Source organism: Phaenicophaeus curvirostris, chromosome 28 (assembly GCF_032191515.1).
Source record: "Phaenicophaeus curvirostris isolate KB17595 chromosome 28, BPBGC_Pcur_1.0, whole genome shotgun sequence".
Classification (NCBI taxonomy): Eukaryota; Metazoa; Chordata; class Aves; order Cuculiformes; family Cuculidae; genus Phaenicophaeus; species Phaenicophaeus curvirostris.
Genome location: NC_091419.1, coordinates 2,089,136 through 2,110,161, shown reverse-complemented (window position 1 = coordinate 2,110,161; position 21,026 = coordinate 2,089,136). Strand labels below are relative to the sequence as shown.

Below are 21,026 nucleotides of genomic sequence, written 5' to 3'. Positions count from 1 at the left end.
CTGTTGGCAAAAGGCAGAACAGCAGTGTTTCAGGGATGTCTGCATTGAAACTGGAGTCCCAGGGTGGGCAGCAGGTTCCTTGGGCTGTAGCTGAGATGGGCTAAGCACAGCCCATAATCAGCAGCTCCCCTCTTTTTTCTCACCTTTATAGAAGGGCCTTCCTGAAAGTACATCTCCTCGGTTGGCGAAGCCGGGTCCCCTCGGGCAGATGGCCTTGTACTCGCTGGAGCCAATCTTAGGACATTCTTCACAATCGATGCCCCAGGCTGAGCCCACAGAACAGCAGCACATGTCGATCCGGTACTTGCCTGGCAGAGGTTCCGTGCACTCATCTTCATCCCATTTCATGTAGCACTGTTCCACACGCACGTCTAGTGAATCATAGAATCACCAGGTTGGAAAAGACCCACTGGATCATCGAGTCCAACCATTCCTATCAACCACTAAACCATGTCGCTCAGCACCTCGTCCACCTGTCCCTTAAACCCCTCCAGGGAAGGTGAATCAACCACCTCCCTGGGCAGCCTCTGCCAGTGCCCAATCACCCTTTCCATGAAAAAGTTTTTCCTAATGTCCAGCTTAAAACTCCCCTGGTGGAGCTTGAGGCCATTCCCTCTCATCCTGTCCCCCGTCACTCGGGAGAAGAGCCCAGCTCCCTCCTCTCCACAACCTCCTTTCAGGGAGTTGGAGAGAGCAATGAGGTCTCCCCTCAGCCTCCTCTTCTCCAGGCTAAACACCCCCAGCTCTCTCAGCCGTTCCTCATAAGGCCTGTTCTCCACTCCCCTCACCAGCTTTGTCGCACGAGCAAAGCTAAACCCCTGCCTGCAGCACCCAACCTCTGAGAAAACAAGATGCATCATTGGGCCATTCAGACGAGGCCACCTCATTTGGGATGCTCCAAGACATTTAATTGTATGGGTACAGCCACCCTGGATTGGCAACAGGGCCAAAGAATGGACCCGCTGTGGTGCAGTCAGCGGTGCACACAGTCCCTGTGAAGGGCAAAGGTTTGTCACTGTGTTCCCAGAGAGCAGCCAGGAGTCATTTTAGGGCTGCTGGGACATGCCATTAACCAGTTAGGTTACCTCTTTGACTACCCCTGAAGCCCACCCAAGGAGAACAATTGCATTACTGGCTGGACCTGGAGATGTGAAGTCATTGCATCCTTCCCTTCATTAGGCTGCTGGGTTTGGCAGCCCTCACCAGGTCACACATGCCACCTCTCAGCTCCCAGAATTGCTGCACATGGTGAGTAGGGGTGGTTGAACCTCCACAGACTGATCAGAAACCAGGGTGTGGGTGAGGTGAGGTGTCCTTACCCACACATGTCCTAGCAGTGCCATCAAGGGTCAATCCTTCTGGACACTCGCACCGAAAAGAGCCAGCAGTGTTCACACAGCGTCCGTTCGGGCAGACGCCAGGGAAGACCTCGCACTCGTTCACATCTGTTGGCACAAAAGCAAGAGACGGGACACGCTGTCATCCAGAGGAACCTCAGCAGGCTGGAGAAATGGACTGCCAGAAACCTTATGCAGTTCAACGAGGAGAAGTGCAACATCCTGCACCTGGGGAGGATCAACCCCACACACCAATATATGCTGAGGGTCACCCAGATGGAAAGCAGTTTGGCCAAAGAAGACCTGGGGAGCTAGTGGACACCAAGTTGAACATGAGTCAGCAATGTGTCCTTGTGGCAAAGAAGGCTACTGGTATCCTAGGCTGTTTTAGGAGAAATCTTATCAGCAGGTCAAGGGAGGACATCCTTTCCCTCTAACTCAGCACTGGTGAGGTCAAACCTGGAGTCGTGTGTCCAGTTCTGGGCTCCCCAGAACAAGAGAGAGGAACATCGTGGAGAGAATCCAACAAAGGGCCAGACTTAAAGATGCAAGATAGCAACAGATAAACAATGACTATGTTCCTAACAGAGTCTTCTGCCTCCTGCAGCACTTTACCTTCACACGTTACCCCCTTCATCCTCGCGTGTCCTCGGGGACAGGCAGTATCTGCAAGAAAACAGAAGAATGTCAGCAAAAATAGGGCTGCACCCTGCCTTCCTGCTGTTGGTGCCAAGCGGAGCCTTACCGATCTCACAGCGCTCGCAGGGGCTGCCCCACGCTGCCCCGAGCGTGGCACAACACTCGGATTTCAGCGTGGCCCCGTTGATGTTCACCTCGCAACGCCCATCCTGGATGTTCAGCCAGCACGTCCCTTTCATGCTGTCTGTAGGGGCAAAGACAAGGGGCGAGTGAAGAGATGCTCCTTGGTGAAGGTTCCTAGTTTCATGGCAGCTAGAGTTCCACAAGAAGCAGACAGAAGTGATTCCTGAGCTGCGATGCGACTCTTCGGTGTCACATAATCCTTTAGGCTGCGGGACCAAGCACTCCGCAGCACGGACATAAACTGTGCTGGTCCCCAAAGCCGTGCTGGTCCCCAAAGCCCTGAACCACTGCTGAGGAGTGTTTCTGTGCTCTCTGATACAACTGCTGTCACATCAGCACTGTGTCCTGCCTTTTTCCCAGTCCCAGTCTGCTCCTTTTCTGGGTGGACATAGTCCTTTGCCTCCAGCTGCCCCTGAGATGCTTTGCAAGACCCTGACCATCTAGGAATGGGAAGTGGTAACTTCTTATCATCTTGTGGATGGGATCTACTTCATCTTGATGTTCTTTCATGCTAGTACACTATAAGCCCATCTGGTGAGTAAGAACCCACGATTCTGAGGCCCTCCAGGATCTCCTGGGACCCCATGTCTGTGCTTTAAATGCCACCAACAACCATGGAAACGCTAGGTGAGAAGGAGAGGCCTCAAAGGATCCACCATGCCTAAGGCAGGAGCATCAGACTCACTTTAGGTGAACACCAAGAGGTGGTGATGGGCACAGCTGATATCAGAGCTGCCTGGAGAAGGCCACTGTCCTTACCCACGCAGATGGTGCCACTGAGGTCCAGCTTGCTGCCTGGGGAGCACTCGCAAGCAAAGGAGCCAGCGTTGTTCCTGCAGACACCGTTCACACAAGGGTTAGAGGTGCACTCATTGATATCTGTGGGAAGAAAGGGATTGTCACTGTTACGAGCACTATTGGATCCAGTTTTCTGGGCCAGAGACTGGGGCAGATGAGAAGAACATAGAATCATTAGGCTGGAGAAGACCTTTGAGATCATCAAGCCAAACCACACCTGTCCACTACTAAATCATATCCTTAAGCACCTCATCTACCCATCTTTTAATTACCTCCAGGGATGGGGACTCCCCTCCACTCCCTGGGCAGCCTCTGCCAGTGCCTGAGAACCCTCTCAGTGAAGAAATTTTTCCTAATGTCCAATCTGAACCTGCCCTGGTGCAGCTTGAGGACATTTCCTCTCGTCTATCGCTTGGCACATGGGAGAAAAGACCACAGCCACTCCACCACAACCTCCTTCCAGGCAGTCATAGGCAGTGATGAGGTCTCCCCTCAGCCTCCTCTTCTCCAGGCTACATGAAGAAACACGAAGAAAGGAGTTTTTCCAAGTCTTTAAAGGATCGCCAGTCCAGACCACACGAGTCCTGCGTGTACAACTCAAGTACGCACCATCTCAAGGGGGATGGGCAATGACACCAGACACCATGAAATTAGAGAGCTTCAGGATAGAGGGAATGGATGGATTGAGGCTGGTTGGTGCAGCTGCTGGGGGATGATGGACTTGATCGCTCAGGGCTGCTTCTGGCTAAGACGGGAGCAGCCACAGCGCTGAATATGGCCTTCATGAACCTGTCTGGACCAGGCGTGAGGCTACAGAGCACTGGCCATTTTTCATCTTCTTGACAGGAAATCAAGTTTTTTCTCTAAGCAAACATTCATGTACAAAGTGCCAGTTCTCAAATGTCTGAGGACTCTGTGGTCAGGAAACAATTCCCCCCAATCCGAACTGTAAACTTGCAATGAAATCCCCAAAAAATGCAATTTTGGTCATGTTTTAGTTAAAATTTTAGGGGTCTAGAGGAAATTGTTTTGGTTTTCAGACACTGAAAAGCCCAGATGTTCTGGGTTTGGACGTCCACTATTTGGAATGAAATTCGGAACAAACCAAACCCACAAACCCAAAGCCTGGAGCTGTTCCAGTTCAAACTGCAGTCAAAAGAGAACTAAAGACACATTAGACCTTGAGCTCCATTTTAGACAGGACCTCAGGCTGTAGCTCCTTACATCTTCTAGAATCACAGAAAGGGTTGGGTTGGAAGGGACCTCAAAGCCCACCCAGTTCCACCCCCTGCCATGGGCAGGGACACCTCCCACTGGATCAGGGGCTCCAAGCCCCATCCAGCCTGGCCTTGAACCCCTCCAGGGATGGGGCAGCCACCCCTGCTCTGGGCAACCTGGGCCAGGGCCTCCCCACCCTCATTGTGAAGAATTTCTTCCTAATGTCTAATCTCACTCTCTTTCCAATTTAAAGCCATTCTCCCTCATCCTCTTACTCCATGCCCTTGTAAACAGTCCCTCTCCAGATTTCTTGTAGGCCCCTTCAGGTACTTGAAGGTCACTATACGTTCTTCTTGAAGCCTTCTCTTTGCCAGGCTGAACAACTCCAACTCTCTTAGCCTGGCCTTGCATGGGAGGTGCTCCCGCCCTCGGATCATCTCTGTGGCCTCCTGAGTCTCTCTAACTGATCCACATCCTCCCTGTGCTAAGGACTCTTCTGAAGATGTTCTCTGTTCCTTCAGGGGCACCTTACCTTCACAGGTATCTGTCTCTGTCCTGAAGACAAACCCCTTGGGGCAAGTGCAGGTGTAGCTGCCAGGTGTGTTGCGGCACAGTCCGTTGTCACACAGCAAACGGTTGACAGTGCATTCATCGACATCTGTGGGCAAAGAGATTGGTGTTGTAGCTCAGAAACAAAAAGTCCACTCTTCTAGTCTTCCAGCCCCACAGAGCTCTGAAAGCCTTTGTACCATCCTCAGAGCAATACAGCATGGAAAGTGCATCCAATCACATGTGTAGTTTCTGATATAGCACCTGGAGTTCTTTATAGAATCATAGAATCACCGAGGTTGGAAAAGACCTCTAAGATCAAGTCCAACCACCAACACAACACCACTGTGTCTACTAAACCATGTCCCAAAGTGCCATGTCTACACACTTTTTGAACCACTCCAGGGATGGAGACTCCACCACTGCCCTGAGCAGCTTCTGCCAGGGCTTCACCGCTCTTTCAGTGAAGAAATATTACCTAGTATCCAATCTAAAGCTCCCCTGGTGTAACTTGAGGCCATTTCCTCTCATCCTACTTGGGAGAAGAGACCAGCACCCGCTCTTCCATGTGGGCAAGGCAGCCCTGAATGGGGATCGTCCCCAAGGGCATCAGCTGCTGCATCACCTCAGGCTCCTCCCTGTGCAGTTAGAGGTCTGCATCTGGCCCCCAGCCTCACACGCTGAGTGCATGCCACCCACTCCCCAGTAGCCCCGAGCTCCTGGTTCCCTGTGTCCCAGGGAACCTTGGCTGCCCTGAACTCACCCACACAGTTCTTGCCGGTGGGATCTGACTCGTAGCCCAGGTTGCAGATGCAGCGGTAGCTCCCACGCAGGTTCTCACACATGCCGTTGGGGCAGATGTCGGGGTTGAGGGCGCACTCATTGATGTCTGCGCGGAGAAAGAAGGTTCAAATTAGAGGAACCAACACACAAACACAGAAAACTTCCACTCATTAATTCTTCATTGTTTCTTGGTGTCAGGGCACCCTTCTGCAGAAATGCCTCCTTCCTGCCCTACCTACCCTCCTGGTTTAAGCCAGGAGGTCCCGGGAAGCCTTGTTCCTCTTCTTCTGTTGCTGTCCTAGTGGATCTAGCATAGGGGTCTGAGCCCATGAGGAGATACCTGGATAAGGGGTCAAGATAAGCCCAGGCTCAGTCCCATATCAAGGGCTCTCAGGATCTCCTGTTACATTCCTGAGTCTCCTTACAGTATCTTTAGCCCGGGTACTCAGGTCAGATCATTTAATTATCCCTCCTACTGGAAAAGCTGTGAGGAAGAAGGTGTATGTAAGGTGCCGTGAGCAGGATGCTGGGACCAGCTGAGGTAACGGCATAGAATAACGGACAACCTGCCCATGCCCGACCACAGGAGGCCGTTGCTGGGGGCAGAACAGGACAAGGACAGCACGCTGTGGGCTGCTGGGCTGGCAGAGTGCCATATCCATCTCTAGATGGTCACAGCAAAGCCCTTCTGATGGTGAAGTCTGTGTCTCCTAGCCCAGCCACGGTTTCCGAGCTAACAGCTTGCACAGCCTCTGCTTCCACAGGCTGGAAGAAGTCCTGATTAGGCCAAAGTAAACTTCCTTTCCCTACTGCTGACATGAAGAGCTGTTTGAAAGCATCTTGGGCAGCCTGGGAAGAAAGAAATGAGGACCTGTGGCCTCTGCCTGGTTCCTGGCCCTGGAGAACATGTGGTGGACGTAGGGCAGGGACAGAGAAGAAGTTTTGGTGTAGGCAGGGCCTAAGACACGGGGCCAAGCCCTGTAAGATGTCAGAGCCTCAGTTTCTAAGCCTTGCAAAGTGCCTTGGCCGACCCTGCCCCAAACTGAGAGATTTTGAGGTGGTTCCGCAGCAGCGCGGAGTGGGGACCACAGCCCCTGCTGCCCATGCTCATGGTGGTCAGGCTCAAGTCTGCAGGGCATCTGCCAGGGAGAGCTGTGGGCATCTCTGCCATCACCTCCCAAGTGCCCAGGGCACGTGGCCAGTAACCCAGAAGGGCAGGAGCCAGGCGGGCAACATCTCTGCATCAGCACCATCTCACTGCCTTTTTGGAGCAAAGCTCTGGTGCCTCAGCAAAGAGATTTTACCCTGGCATGAAGCAGCCTCCCCAGAGAACAGGGCAGGTTTGTGTGCAGCAGTGTCCTCGCCGGGCCATAGTGCCAGATGGTGAGCAGCAGGGCTTCCCAGACACTGCTGGCCTTTGTCTCCATGCAGTTGGAGTTCAGTTACATCCCCAGGGAACGCAACCCTGGCGAGCGCTGAGTGCATCCAGTCCTGGCTGCGGGCAGCGATGGGCTGACCAGAGCGTGCCTGACGTTAACTTCTTGCTAGAAAGCATCTTATCGTTAGCCTGAGACTGACTTTGGCAAAGACACAGTGCCCTGGAAGGAAGCCTGAGAAGCCACCAGGGTTTTGCCTCTGGCTCATTCCCATTTGGAAAGTTTTGAAAGGCTCTAGCTCTCTGGCTCCTTCAAACTCTTCCCGCTGATCCAAGCGCTGCCCGGGGCTGGCAGCGCCGCCGCCTGCCTGACCTCTTGCCCGTCTGCCTAATTCGAAGCAGCCCTTTGGAAACACATCTCACCATGTGCTCATCACCTCCCTCTCCCTGGGAGACTGGGAACCCTCTCCTTCTGCAACCAAGAGAGCTGGAGGGCAGAGGGGCAGAGGGGGGACTTAAATGAAAAGGATGCAATTGTCCCACTTTTCATTCCCATCAAAGCAAAGAGCAAAGCCAAACGCTGCATGTGCATCCCCAGAAATGCAGCTCCCACAGGGTGCCAGGAATCAGCCTCTTAATTCAATACTGGGCACTTATTCAATGTTAACTCATGGTGCTTTAGGGAGGAGAAATGATACAATATCCCTCTTCCCCTTGTGCCCAAGCTCACATCACACCCACAGGCACTAACACAGAGGAAAGGGTCTTCCAAGCGTTCACACCCACCCAGGCTGCACAAGCCTTCCTGCGCTTCCTCACACACAGCTCTCACACACACGGGTAGGACATGCGGACTCTCCAGCACACCCTCCACAGCATCAAGTCTCTCACAGAATCAGAGAATCACTAGGTTGGAAGAGACCCACCGGATCATCGAGTCCAACCATTCCTATCAATCACTAAACCATGTCCCTCAGCACCTCGTCCACCCATCCCTTAAACACCTCCAGGGGAGGTGACCCAACCCCCTTCCTGGGCAGCCTCTGACAGTGCCCAGCCTGCCTTTCCATGAATTTTTTTTTTCCTAATATTCAGCCTGAACCTCCCCTGGTGGAGCTTGAGGCCATTCCCTCTTGTCCTGTCCCCTGTCACTTGGGACAAGAGCCCAGCTCCCTCCTCTCCACAACCTCCTTTCAGGGAGTTGGAAATAGCAATGAGGTCTCCCCTCAGCCTCCTCTTCTCCAGGCTAAACACCCCCAGCTCTCTCAGACGCTCCTCTTGTTCTCCAGCCCCTTCACCAGCCTCATCGCTCTTCTCTGGACACGCTCCAGAGCCTCAACATCCTTCTTGTGGTGAGGGGCCACACACTCCCACAGATCACAGAATCATAGAATCCCTAGGTTGGAAACGATCTTTGAGATCTTCAAGCCCAACCACACCTGTCCACTACTAAATCATATCCCTAAGCACTCCATCTGCCCATCTTTTAAACCCCTCCAGGAATGGGGACTCCACCCCATCCCTAGGAAGCCTCTGCCAGCGCCTGAGAACCCTTTCCATGAGGAAGTTTTTCCTAATGTTCAATCTAATCCTGCCCTGATTGCAGCTTGAAGGCATTTCATCTCATCCTATCATCTATCACTCGGGAGAAGTGACTAACACCCACCTCTCTACAACCTCCATTCAGGCAGTTGTAGACAGATACGTGCACACTCCTTTAAAAGCAGCGAAAGAAAAAGCTGAGAGTGACATTAAATGCTCTTGTTTAAAATCCGGCGTATGGGATGCACATACCTCGGCCATCAGCTGTTATTCCAATGCCACTGCTGCAGAGAGCCTGGAATTCAGCTGTGTAGAAAGAAAACCAGAGCCATTAGCTTTTCTAGACAGTTCACACACAGTAACATTAATTCTGGGTAGCGCTGGATTTATTGTTCGTTTGTCAGAATGTCATCTGGGGGCTTCCCTGCAGTGTCTGTTTATACTTAGGCAACATGTATTTTAGATCTGATATTTGAATTGGAAGGGACCTCAAAGCCCACCCAGTTCCACCCCTGCCATGGGCAGGGACACCTCCCACTGGATCAGGGGCTCCAAGCCCCATCCAACCTGGCCTTGAACCCCTCCAGGGATGGGGCAGCCACCACTGCTCTGGGCAACCTGGGCCAGGGCCTTACCATACTCATCACGAAGAATTTCTTCCTACTGTCTAATCTAAACCTTCCCCCTTCCAATTTTAAGCCACCCCCCCTTGATAGTGTCCTATCACTCCATGCGCTTGGAAAAAGTCCCTCCCCAGCTTTCCTGGAGCCCCTTTCTGTCCTGGATGCTGCTCTGAGCTCTCGCCACAGCCTTCTCTTCTCCAGGCTGAACAACTCCATCTCTCTCAGCCTGTGCTCTGATGGGAGGTGCTCCAGCTCATGGTCCAACACTGTGAGAGTCCCTACAATGAGACCAGCATCAAGGTTGTGGATCCAACCTGAATTTGTTGACTGCGTGACATTCCTTTCCCCCTGCCTACGGCTTTCTTGTGTTACTGCAAAGCTGCCTAGGCCATCACAGGGACCTGTCAGGGACTCAGAATGTCTTGGAGCACCTTCCTGGCTATTTCCAACCTCACATGAAGAGGAGCTTACCAGAGTTTTTGGCTGGACAGGGCTGGCAGGGCTCTCCAAAGCCGTGGTCTGGGTTAGCACAGCAGCACTCGGACTTGGTGACCGCTCCGGGAAAGGGACGAGCACACGTGCCCTTTTTAATGCCTCCGTAACAGGTACTGCGCATGTGGGTATCCACGCAGACTCGCCCGTCCACGCCGATAGCCAGGCCCCCGAGGCACTCGCAGCGGAAAGAACCCTCGGTGTTGATGCACCAGCCATTCATGCAGATCCCAGGGGTCTCGCACTCATCGATGTCTGAAAGAGGAAGCACAAATGGGCTGTGACCTCCCCAGAGGGAGCAGGACAAACAGACGGGGCCTTTGGACTATGTTGTAGGGAGACTTGGAGAGCACGAAGGAGCCAGAGGTGCAGCATCACATCCCCTGATGGCTCAAGGGAAGGAACAGGTATCTGGGCTTCTTCAGCCTCCTGAGACCCAGCCTCTTCTCAAAGTAGCAGGTCTGGTCTCTGCTCTGTTTACAGGGCAGTGACAAAGAGAATTCAGTGTCATAGAATCAGAGAATGATTTGGGTTGGAAGGAACCTTAAAGCCCATCCAGTTCCAACCCCTGCCATGGGCAGGGACACCTCCCACTGGAGCAGGGTGCTCAAAGCCTATCACATCAACGAAATGCTATGTCTCCTCCCTCTTTCTCCACTCTGCCTTCCCTTCCTAACCTTCCTCACTTTGGGAGGTGGCACACAAATCATGGTGGAACATGTTGTAGAGGCTGGGAAAGCTGTGGAGATGACTTCTGCCAGCTCACATGGACCATCCAGACCTTCACAGCTCTGCTTAACCTCCTTGAGAAAGAGGATTTAAGCTCCAGTTTGTGCTGAAGTAGTAGAGGCACAACAACATTTTCCCTTGTGCCCATTCTGCAGTGAGGGAGTGATTTCTGGTGGCAGAGCAGGAGATGCTTGGCAACAGCCTTGTGTTTTCTCAGCTCCCCTTGGCCTCAGACGCACCACAAGTCCCCAGGAATGTGGATGATGGGCTGGGAAGAGACCAAGCCTGGGGACATACGCACCGACACAGTACCGCCCGTTTGGAGCCAGCACAAAACCAGGTTTGCAGATACATTTGAAGCTGCCGTCCTCATTGATACACATCCCGTTGAGGCACATGTTGGTCGTGGCACATTCATCATGATCTAGGGAGGACAAAGAGAAAAGATAATCAGAATTCGAGAGCTGAAGCAAGATTCTCCTGTACTCAAGAAATTGGTTCCTCATCTCATGGTCAAATTGCTCCTGTGGCAGTGGGGGCTCAGGGCAGAGGTGCCACTGCTTCTTCTGTGAGAGCTGTCCTGTGGCATCCCTGCAGCTCTCGGTACCCTGGGCAGCTGGTGCAGCTCGTAGCAGGACTCAGACACTGGCTGCTGGAGAATGTCCTGCTTCCAGACTAAGCCCTGCTCATGCTCCTGGACCCCAAACCTACAGGAGCACTCCAGGAGCTCTAGCTCCCTTATAAAAACACCTTCATATTTCACTCCTCTCATTTTAAGATGACTCCACCCTAGACATGAAGAGACTACAGCATAGACTACAGGAACCACCGATCTCCAGGGAGAACAGAATCATAGAATCATAGAATAACAAAGTTGGAAGAGACCCACCAGATCACCAAGTCCAACCATTCCCATCAAACACTAAACCATGTCCTTCAGCACCTCATCCACCTGTCTTTTAAACCCCTCCAGGGAAGGTGACTCAACCCCCTTCCTGGGCAGCTTCTGCCAATGCTCAATGACCGTTACTGTGAAAAGTTTTTTACTAATATCCAGCCTAAACCTCTTCTGGTGGAGCTTGAGGCCATTCCCTCTCGTCCTGTCCCCTGTCACTTGGGACAAGAGCCCAGCTCCCTCCTCTCCACAACCTCCTTTCAGGGAGTTGGAGAGAGCAATGAGGTCTCCCCTCAGCCTCCTCTTCTCCAGGCTAAACACCCCCAGCTCCCTCAGCTGCTCCTCTTGTTCTCCAGCCCCCTCATCAGCCTCGTTGCTCTTCTCTGGACTCGCTCCAGAGCCTCAACATCCTTCTTGTGGTGAGGGTCTCAGAACTGAACACAGGATTCAAGGAGCGGTCTCACCAGTGCCGAGTACAGAGGGAGAAGAACCTCCCTGGACCTGTACAGAGTCTCAGCTTGGCCCCGACCTCCCTAAAACACATTAGGAAAAAACTTACCAACACAGTTCTTGCCATCAGGAGTGATTTCAAAGCCAGCGTTGCAGATACACTGGAAGCTGCCGTCGGTGTTAACACAGCGGCCGTTCCTACACATCACTCCATTCATGATGCACTCATCGATATCTGGAAGGGAAACAAACATTGGAAAGTAGCAGCAAGCAGAGCGAGAAGCAGTTCCAGCAGAATCAACTTCAGGAGAAAACCAGGCAAGTGCTCTCAGACATTCAGAGCACACCCTGCTCCAGGATTGCACTCTTTCCCTCTGTATGGATTATAGGAGATAGAAAGGATGTGGAAAAGTCTTTCTGCATGCTCTGGAATCACAGAATAGAATCACAGAACCATTAAAGTTGGAAAACCAAAGGCCTGTCCCCAGCAGCAATGGATGATCCAAATGTGAAGAAGTCAACCTGAGAGGAGCCTGGCAGAAAAAGGTCTGAACCACAGAATTACAGAACGTCCTGAGCTGGAAGGGACCCACGAGGATCATCGACTCCAGCTCCTGTCCTTGCACAGGACAACCCCAACATTCACACCATGGGTTTGAGGGACTAGGCCAAATGTTTCTGGAATATTGTCAGGTTTGGTGCTATGACCGCTTCCCTGGGAGCTGTTCCCGTGCTCCACCATCCTCTGGGGGAAGAACCTTTTCCTGATGTCCAACCTAACCCTCCCCTGGCATCTTCCTGCTACTCCCTCAGGTCCTATCATTGGTTGCCAGAGAGAAGGGATCAGCATCTGCTCCTCCTCTTCCCCTTGCGAGGAAGCTGCAGGATGCAATGAGGTCTCTCCTCTGTCTTCTCTTCTCCAAGCTGAACAGGTCAAGTGACTTCAGCTGTTCCTCATACAGCTTCCCCTCTAAACCTTCCACCAACTTTGTGGCCTCCTCTGGACACTCTCCAGTAGCTTTCTGCCCCATATCCACATGGAATGGGGTGGCCCTGCACAGAAGGAAATCTCCTTTTGGGTTACATCAACAGAAGAGCTGTGTGTGAGCCACATGGAAAAGGTTCTTGTCCTGATAGCTAGAGAGGTCACAGCTAAAGAACTCCATCCAATTTTGGCACGGCACATTAGAAAAGATAAAGACAAAATGGAGGAAGTTGAGAAGATTAAAAAAAGGACAATGAGAAGCTTAGAAATGTTATCAACGAGAGGAGATTGAGAGCCTTGCAGTTGTTTAGTCTAGGAAGGAGATGACGGGGGAGTTACAAACTGCAGTTTCCCAGCGCGTAAAAATTGTTGTAAAGGAGACAGTGATGAACCAGTTTTCCTGGCCAGAAAGAGAATCTCAAGATGAATTCCGCTTAAAAGGTTTAGTTTGAAAATTAGGAAAAGCCCTTCATGTTGTCAGAGGATCCTTTGGAAACCTGCTCATCAGAAGCTGCTGGAGAGAAAAATCAAAATCAACGATCAGGCACAGACAGGGGCATTTGCCTTTGCTTGGTGTTCACACATGACATTCCCTTCCCATCGCTCTTATTCAGGAGTCCCTCACCTAGAGCACCACCCTGCTGCACGGCACTGACAGAACAGCTTTGCTAGGAATCATAAACCCTACTTTGAAACGAAAAATCCTGAATATCCAATCTTCTCTCACCACAAAATCCTGTCATCTTGAAATAGAGCTCTGCTCTTGAAAGGACTCTAAATTCCTTGGTTGCTGCTTGCCAATATTGAAGGAGAAAAAGGCAGAGGAAACATCTAGACAGATCTCAGGGCACTGCTGTTCTGGTTTGAGCTAAAGCAGAACTCATTTCTTCACTTTTCAGCTAAGCTTCGTCTAAGTAGCTTCATTTTGGGAAAATTAACTTTGTGTTTTTCAGACAGTGTCTGTCTCTAGACGTGATAATCCTTAAAATTTATGATTATCACCAAAGTAACACGACATTGCTATGTAGAAAGGCCATTGCTTATACTTTTTTCTATGCAGATCGAGGCTACACTCGAGTTGGTTGAATTCCCTGAGTCAAAAGGACAAAAAAGGGTCACACATGCAGGGAGGGGCAGACAGGACAGATGACCCAACCTTGCCCAACAGAGTATTCCATCCCATCCATGTCATATTTGGTATAAATGTGAGGGATAACAAGGGTCTGGTGTCTAATAAGGACTTTGTCTGTCCTTCTGCTCCCAGTCCCAGAGGCAATCCAGTTCCCAAGCTCAACTCCCACCTTCCATTGAGTCTAGTCCAGGACCTTCTCCCGTGCCTGCTCTGCAGCCTCATGGTGATGTGTAGTCATCAATGCGGGGTTAAGTTTTGGATATTTATATGTAATGTATTCATTTCTTCTTAATTTTATTTTCCTTTTTATTATTATTGTATCAGCAAAGCTGTTTTAGTTTTAGCTTCCACCCCACAAGTCTCTCCTTCTCATTTCCCTTTTCCCGGGGTGAGGAGGACATTGGGACACAACTGCTTGCGTTCAGCTGCCAACCAAGCCAGGAGCAGGGATGAACCAGGACAACAGCTCAACGTAGATGTTCTGAAATTACACAGCTGGCTGGGATGTTGGTACTGGGGACTCCTCAATCCATTCCCCTTCACAACCATTTTCCTTTGGTACCTAAGTCTCCGATAATGCTGCTCACACTCTTGCAGAACACCATGTCCTCCCAAAAGGAGAGACAGGGAACACTCACCGATGCAAGCCTGCTTTGTCGGGGTGCTCTGGAAGCCTTCATGGCACTTGCAGTGGTAGGAGCCAGGCGTGTTCACGCAGTCACCATGCACGCAGGGGCTACTGGAGCACTCATCCACATCTGCAAGAAGAAAAACCTCAGCCTGCGAGTCGCCATTACACAGGGAATGTACAGCAAGATACCAGGACAGGCACCAAACCTAGCTCTTGTGAGCTGCTGAGCCCATCCTTTCACCTCCTGTGTTCAGCAGCCCTCACCACAGTCCCTCTGGGTGGCATCTCCTCCCTCAAGTCAATCAACTGCACCGCTCAGCTCGGTTTCAGCTGCAAACTTGCTGAGGGTGCACTCAATTCCACTGTCTACATCCACAATTAAGTTATTAAATAGCACTGGTCCCAGTCTGGACCTGTCAGGGTCACCACTCGCTACTGGTTCCTACTTGGCCATTGACTCTTTGGGCACAGCCAATTCCTTATTAATCCAACAGTCCATCTGCAAACTCACATCACTCCAATTTAGAGGAAAGAATGATGGAAGGAGCTATATCAAAGGCTTTACAGAAGCCCACAAAGAATCATAGAATAGTTTGGGTTGGGAGGGATCTTAAAGATCATCTAGTTCCACTCCCCCTGCCATGGGCAGGAACGTAACTACAACATCTCAAGTTAAACAGGTACAAATGGTTTCTATATAGAAGGCTTTAGGCAATATAGCACATCTTCCACCTTCTCCCTTCTTATGACACCTGCAGCTCTTCCCTTTTCACTGATGCCGTCAGGCATAATTTGCTCTTGGTGAAGCTGCATTGGCTGTCTCTAACCACCTCTGTCTTCCACATGTTTCAACATATCTTCCCTTCTGAACGGTTTACAGCCATCAGTTGCAGCACTCCAGTCGTGTGATTCATCCCACCACATTTCAGTGTAACCTTCTAGCTGCACAGTGGTTTCCAGCTCCCCCAGTTTGTTACCCCTGCTGCAAGCACTGGTATAGAGGCACTTCAGCTGGGCTATGGACCCTGTCACTTTTTTAGAGGGACACTCCCTAATTTCTTGCAGGCATTTAATAGAATCATAGAATGGTTTGGGTTGAAAGGGACCTTAAAGCCCATCCAGTTCCAACCTTCCTGCCATGGGCACGGACACCTTCCACACTATTTCATAGATGTTTCCCTGTTGGACCCTAATACACCTAGTTTTTCTCTGTTGCTGTATCCCCATCTCCCACTATATTTGTCTTAAAGATCTCTCTAGAACTCTGGCCAGCTCGTTGGCAGAGACTGTCTTGCTCCACTTGATCAGGTGAATCCCATCAGACCAGGTGAATCCCATTAGCTCCCAACAGACCCAGCTCCTCAAAAGCAGATCCACGATCACAGTAAAAAAAAGTAAAACTTTGAGATGGCACCAGACATGCAGCCAGACAGGTGCAGTGGATGGACATCATTTTCTTTCAGTCCTCATGGTTCTTACAAAAATATAGAATTATGAAATGGTTTGGGTTGGAAGGGACCTTAAAGGTGATCCTGTTCCACCCCCCTGCCATGGGCACGGACACCTCCCACTGCATCAGGGGCTCCAAGCCCCATCCAACCTGGCCTTGAACCCCTCCAGGGATGGGGCAGCCACCACTGCTCTGGGCAGCCTGGGCCAGGGCCTCCTCACCCTCACAGGAAAAAATTCCTTCCTTAAATCTCATCTCAATCTCCCTTCTTTCAGCTGAAAACAGTTCCCCTCATCCAATCCCTGCACTCCCTGATCAAGAGCCCCTCCCCAGCTTTCTTGTAGACAGGAAATAGCCCACTTACTTATAAAATGATAATTGTTTTGAAAGATGCCATAATTCGAGTTCCTTGGAGACCTCAAGCTTCCGAGTAGGCTTGCACAGCCACCAACCGACTGGAGTGGCCATCGGGGCTGCAGCCTAAGCCAGTTGGGTCAGCAAAGCAGGCAGCAGCCCGATAGCTGGCAGAACGTGCTGCTCATCCCATGTGAACTGCCATCCCAGTTCCCTGATTGCTGCTGCCATTGTCCGGGGCTTCCCAAGGTGTGGACTGCTACAGGGACCACCAAGCATTAACAAGCAGCCAAGCCAATGGCAACGTTGTGGCTACCAGAGAAGAGTTGTTGCCCTGGATGTTCATAGAATTGCTTGGTCAGAAAGGACCTTTGGGGTCATCAAGCCCAACCACACCTGTCCACTACTAAACTGGATTCCTGAGCACCTCATCTACTGTCCTTTAACCCCCTCCAGGCATGGAGACTCAAACACCTCCCTGGGCAGCCTCTGCCAGTGCCCGAGAACCCTTTTGGTGAAGAACATTTTCCCAATGTCTAATATGAACCTGCCCCGGCACAGCTTGGAGCTACAGGATAGATACATCCTTTCCATCATGCTCCTTCTCTCCCTGACACGTAGTCCTTTATCTCCAACCTCTTGCGAGCAGCTCTGACCAGGCAGGGCTTGAGGAGCAGGCGTGGAGCCTGGCGCGAGCACGGGTGTGGAGCGGAGCCTACTCACCAATGCACTCTCCTCGCACGTCCTGCTTGTACCCCATGTTGCACTCGCAGCGGTAGCTGGACGGGGTGGGGATGCAGCGTCCGTTCAGGCAGAGGTTGGTGAAATGCTTGCAGATGTCAATGGTCTGATTCAAAGTGGCGGTTCCTGGAGAGCACAGGGACAGCAGCAGGTAGAGGATTACAGCTCCCTTGATCGTGCCCAGTAACACCGTGACAGCTCAGTGATGCTCCTGGGCCCTGAGGAGCCACGGGGCTGCAGACACACGCTCAGCTGCCTCAGCAGTCTCTGCAGGGCATGCCCCTGCCCCACTGACAGGCACGAGATGGCACAGCCTCTCAGAAGCAAGGTGGGAATGAGTATTTATCGACATTCAGTGCATTTCCACAGGCCTCAGCCTTTAGCAAGATGCTGCACAGGGATGCACATGAGAGGGGCATCCAAGGGGGTGGGGAAAACAGTTTTATATTGGGGAGGCAGAAAGCCTCATTCCTGTTTGGTAATTAGAAAGCAACTGGAAACAGCAGACGCTGTTTCATAGAACCATAGAATCACTAGGTTGGAAAGGACCCACTGGATCATTGAGTCAAACCATTCCCATCAATCACTAAATCATGTCCCTCAGCACCTTATCCACCCTCCTTTTAAACCCCTCCAGGGAAGGTGACTCAACCCCATCCCTGGGCAGCCTCTGCCAGTGCCCAATGACCCTTTCCATGAAATATTTTTTCCTGATGTTTGATCTGCTTCTGGGCTCAGCACCCTGCACAGCATTAGTGTCGTATCCCATCCCTCCTCTCACGTCAAAATAAACCTCGTCACTGACTACGAGCACGGGTGCTCCGCTCACGCGTGCACAGCTCAGAGACACGGGCCGGCACAAAGGCAGATGCGTGGCTTGTGTTTGGAGCCAGGCAGCCAAATCGGGTCAGCACGGTTACGACAATAATTGTAATTACCAATGCTTGAACTTCCTGGGCCCATTCCAGGCAGACCTGGGATCCCGCCTTGTCCGTTTGCCCCATTTGGTCCGATGCCTCCGGGCCCGTTGAGTCCAGGTCCAACACCATTGGGCCCAAATCCAGGAATTCCTGGAAAGTTCCCAGGGAACCCTGGCATGACCGGGAGTCCTTCGATGCAGAGCCTGCGGTACTCGTCTGAAACAGAACAGCTGCCTTAGTGCTTTTCCAAGAGCGCCTGCATCCCCCTCCTGCCTCTGCCAGAGTGCAGAGGACAAAGGGATGGAGACGGGCTGGCAGGAAGCAAAGAGGGTGGGTGCTGATGGCAACAGGGCAGATGGGTGAGGAGAGCTTTAAGAGCCTTCACTCCAGAGCAGATGATGGGACACAGCTTGCCAGGGTGTTTGGCAACAGCGTCTCAGGGGGTGTGGGACAGCTGGCACCGTTGGCATCCTTCATGAGGAAAGGGCAGGATACAGGAGGGTGCCAGCCCTGTAAAGCTCTGCTTGGAGTTGGTTATGAAAGAAGAGAGGCAAAGAGATGGATCTACAACGTCGTGCCTTCTCTAGGCCTCCTGCCGCCTGGGTTCACCCTCATTTGGCCCCAAGGTTCAACTACAGTGGGAGCCAAAGAGAGCTGGAGGGGTGGGAGGAAAGGGATAAATTCCTGCCTTGGCTGAACACATCTGGCTCAACTTCAGATGAGACCCAGGCAGGGGAGCCAGCATCCCTATGTGACCTTTCTCCGGGTGTTACATTGATGAGTCTCCACATCAAGTCTGGGGTACCACCAGGGCCATCAGAGCTACGAGTTGGCCCAGCAGCGGGGGGAGGTCCTTCCCATTGCACTTACCAGACCCACGGACGGGGCACATCTCTGGGGTCTGGCCAATGGCCCAGCAACGCCCTGAGTCACAGCAGCACTGCATTTTGGTATACTGGCCAGGGAGGTCCCCGGCACAACGGCCCCCGATCAGAGCAGAGAAACAAGTCCCAATCCGCTGGTCTGCAGAGACAGAAGGAAAAAAAATGCATTTGCAGCATGACATCACCGTATTTTCAGTAAAGTCCTGAGTGCCTGTGCCCATTGTCACGTCCTCTGGCTTTCCAGTGCTCCAATCTGACCTTCTGTTCTGCCTTGTCCTCCCAGAACATGAGGTTCTCCAACACCTCCATCTGGAGCACAGCAAGGCTGCAGGGCCAAGACTTATTCCCCAGTACGGCAGAATCACAGAATCATTACGGCTGGAAAAGACCTCTAAGCACATCCAGTCCAACTGTCAGCCGAACACCACCGTGCCTATTAAACCATGTCCCGAAGTGCCACAGCTACATGGTTTTTTAACCCCTCAAGGGATGGAGACTCCACTGCTGCCCTGGGCAGCCTCTGCCAGGGCTTCACCGCTCTGTCAGTAAAGAAATGTTTCCTGATATCCAACCTAAACCTCCTCTCCTCTAACTTCTGCCTCTAAAAACACGCTCCTATGATAAAAACAACCCAGTGCTGCCTGCTACTATTTTGAAGGCTCCCAGCCAGTGAGCGGGTGTTCCCAAGCCATTCCTGCTCTAGGCTGGAGCTTTGGATGCAACGGTGCTCTCCTGACCATTCCAAGGTGGTCAGCCAGCTCCCACATCAGTTTGGTTTGGGAACCAGGTACAACCCTGCCAGCATCAGTGATCCCCAGTGTTGTGCTAAGAAAGGACCTTCCCACAGCCAATGTTGTCCAGTGTGGACATCTCAGGCTTGAGAAGGACCTACCTCTCCTTCCCCAGACTGATTTCATGGCAAATGCCTCACATCCCAGGCTCCTCATGAGGAAGCATTCCCTGCCAGGTCCCAGTGGTCCCAGCATCTCTCCCTAAACAAATGGAGCTATTCCCAATTCCACAGCCCTCCAGCCTGATACCTCCCATTCCCAGAGGATGCCTGTCTCAGGCCACGGCTTAGTTCCCACAGCCTGGACTGAGCTGGGAGGAGAACAAGCTCTGGATGGTGGTCAAAGTCCGCAAGCCCAGCCAAAGCCACAGACACCACGCCTGGCACTGGTGTTTGGTGTGTGTGGCTTCTGGACAAGGCCCAGGAGACTGAGGGTCTTTCACATGTCTAGCAGGCTCCATCTGGCACCATGTCCTCTAGGAAAACCTGGAATCTTCCATTCATTCATTTCCTGTTCTTGTTTCTCCAGTAAATTAATGAGGAGGGAAGTCTACTCTGATTTGTCATCGGTGCCTCTGGACTGACATTAGCCAGCAGGCTGACACTTTCCTGAAATATAATTGAGTTTAATTGCACGGAGCTGTTTGATCTGTGGGCTGTGGTTACATTTCTTCTCTAATCACAGCTCAGCGACTTGCAGAGGACACTGACCCCATTTAAAGCCAGCGAGACTAAACCAGCAGGTCTTTTCTCAGATATAGCCGTTCTGCAGCACTGACTTCAGCGTGAACTATTCCCTTTTAGGAAACTCTCCATTGAGGAGGCATGAAGAAAGACAGACAGACCAGGAGAAGAGGAATTTGAGTGAGGGGATTGAATGCAACACTGGATTAGTTCCTAATCCTAATGGAGGGAATTGCAAGCCACATGGGTGTTTGGCTCATCCCAAGCCCTTGATCTCTGGGAAGCGGCAAGAGAGCAAGAGCAACGCCCACATCTTTGAAGGCTTCAGCAGCGTCTGGATTGCAGAAGAGGGCCGTGTTCCCAGAGTACATTGGCAGGTTGATGCTACACAGCACCATCACGTAGCCCACTTAGAATCACAGAATCATAGAATCGTAGAATCTTAGAATGGGTTGGGTTGGAAGGAACCTCAAAGCCCATCCAAACCCCAAAGTTCCATCCCCTGCCATGGGCAGGGACACCTCCCACTGCATCAGGTTGCTCCAGGCTCCATCCAGCTTGGCCTTGAAGTACCTTAGACACCACTGCTCTGGGCAACCTGGGCCAGGGCCTCCCCACCCCCACGGCAAAACATTCCTTCCTAAGATCTCATCTCAATTTCCCCTCTTGCAGCTGAAAGCTGAAAACTCTTGTCCTATCCCTGTACTACCTGATTAAGAGCCCCCCCCCAGCTTACCTGGAGCCCCTTTCAGTACTGGAAGCTGCTCTAAGGTCTCCTTGGAGCCTTCTCTTCTCCAGGCTGAACAACCCCAACTCTCTCACCCTCACAGGAGGTGCTCCAG

At 51.8% G+C, this 21,026-nt stretch overlaps 1 protein-coding gene across 2 annotated transcripts in view; it reads right to left on the bottom strand.

Annotated features, from left to right (window-relative positions):
• LOC138731793 (fibrillin-2-like) overlaps window positions 1-21,026 on the bottom strand; it is a 126,553-nt gene that overhangs the window by 31,876 nt on the left and 73,651 nt on the right. For both annotated transcript variants that reach the window (XM_069877960.1, XM_069877961.1), the window contains exons 10-24: window positions 18,697-18,849; window positions 17,845-18,042; window positions 16,889-17,032; window positions 14,369-14,488; window positions 11,723-11,848; window positions 10,570-10,692; window positions 9,519-9,794; window positions 8,677-8,730; window positions 5,488-5,613; window positions 4,708-4,833; window positions 2,919-3,038; window positions 2,083-2,220; window positions 1,953-2,003; window positions 1,320-1,445; window positions 144-371 (exon numbers count right to left, since the gene is read on the bottom strand). In XM_069877960.1, the coding sequence (XP_069734061.1) occupies window positions 144-371; window positions 1,320-1,445; window positions 1,953-2,003; window positions 2,083-2,220; window positions 2,919-3,038; window positions 4,708-4,833; window positions 5,488-5,613; window positions 8,677-8,730; window positions 9,519-9,794; window positions 10,570-10,692; window positions 11,723-11,848; window positions 14,369-14,488; window positions 16,889-17,032; window positions 17,845-18,042; window positions 18,697-18,849 (2,109 nt within the window). The remainder of the gene's footprint in view (window positions 1-143; window positions 372-1,319; window positions 1,446-1,952; window positions 2,004-2,082; window positions 2,221-2,918; window positions 3,039-4,707; window positions 4,834-5,487; window positions 5,614-8,676; window positions 8,731-9,518; window positions 9,795-10,569; window positions 10,693-11,722; window positions 11,849-14,368; window positions 14,489-16,888; window positions 17,033-17,844; window positions 18,043-18,696; window positions 18,850-21,026) is intronic.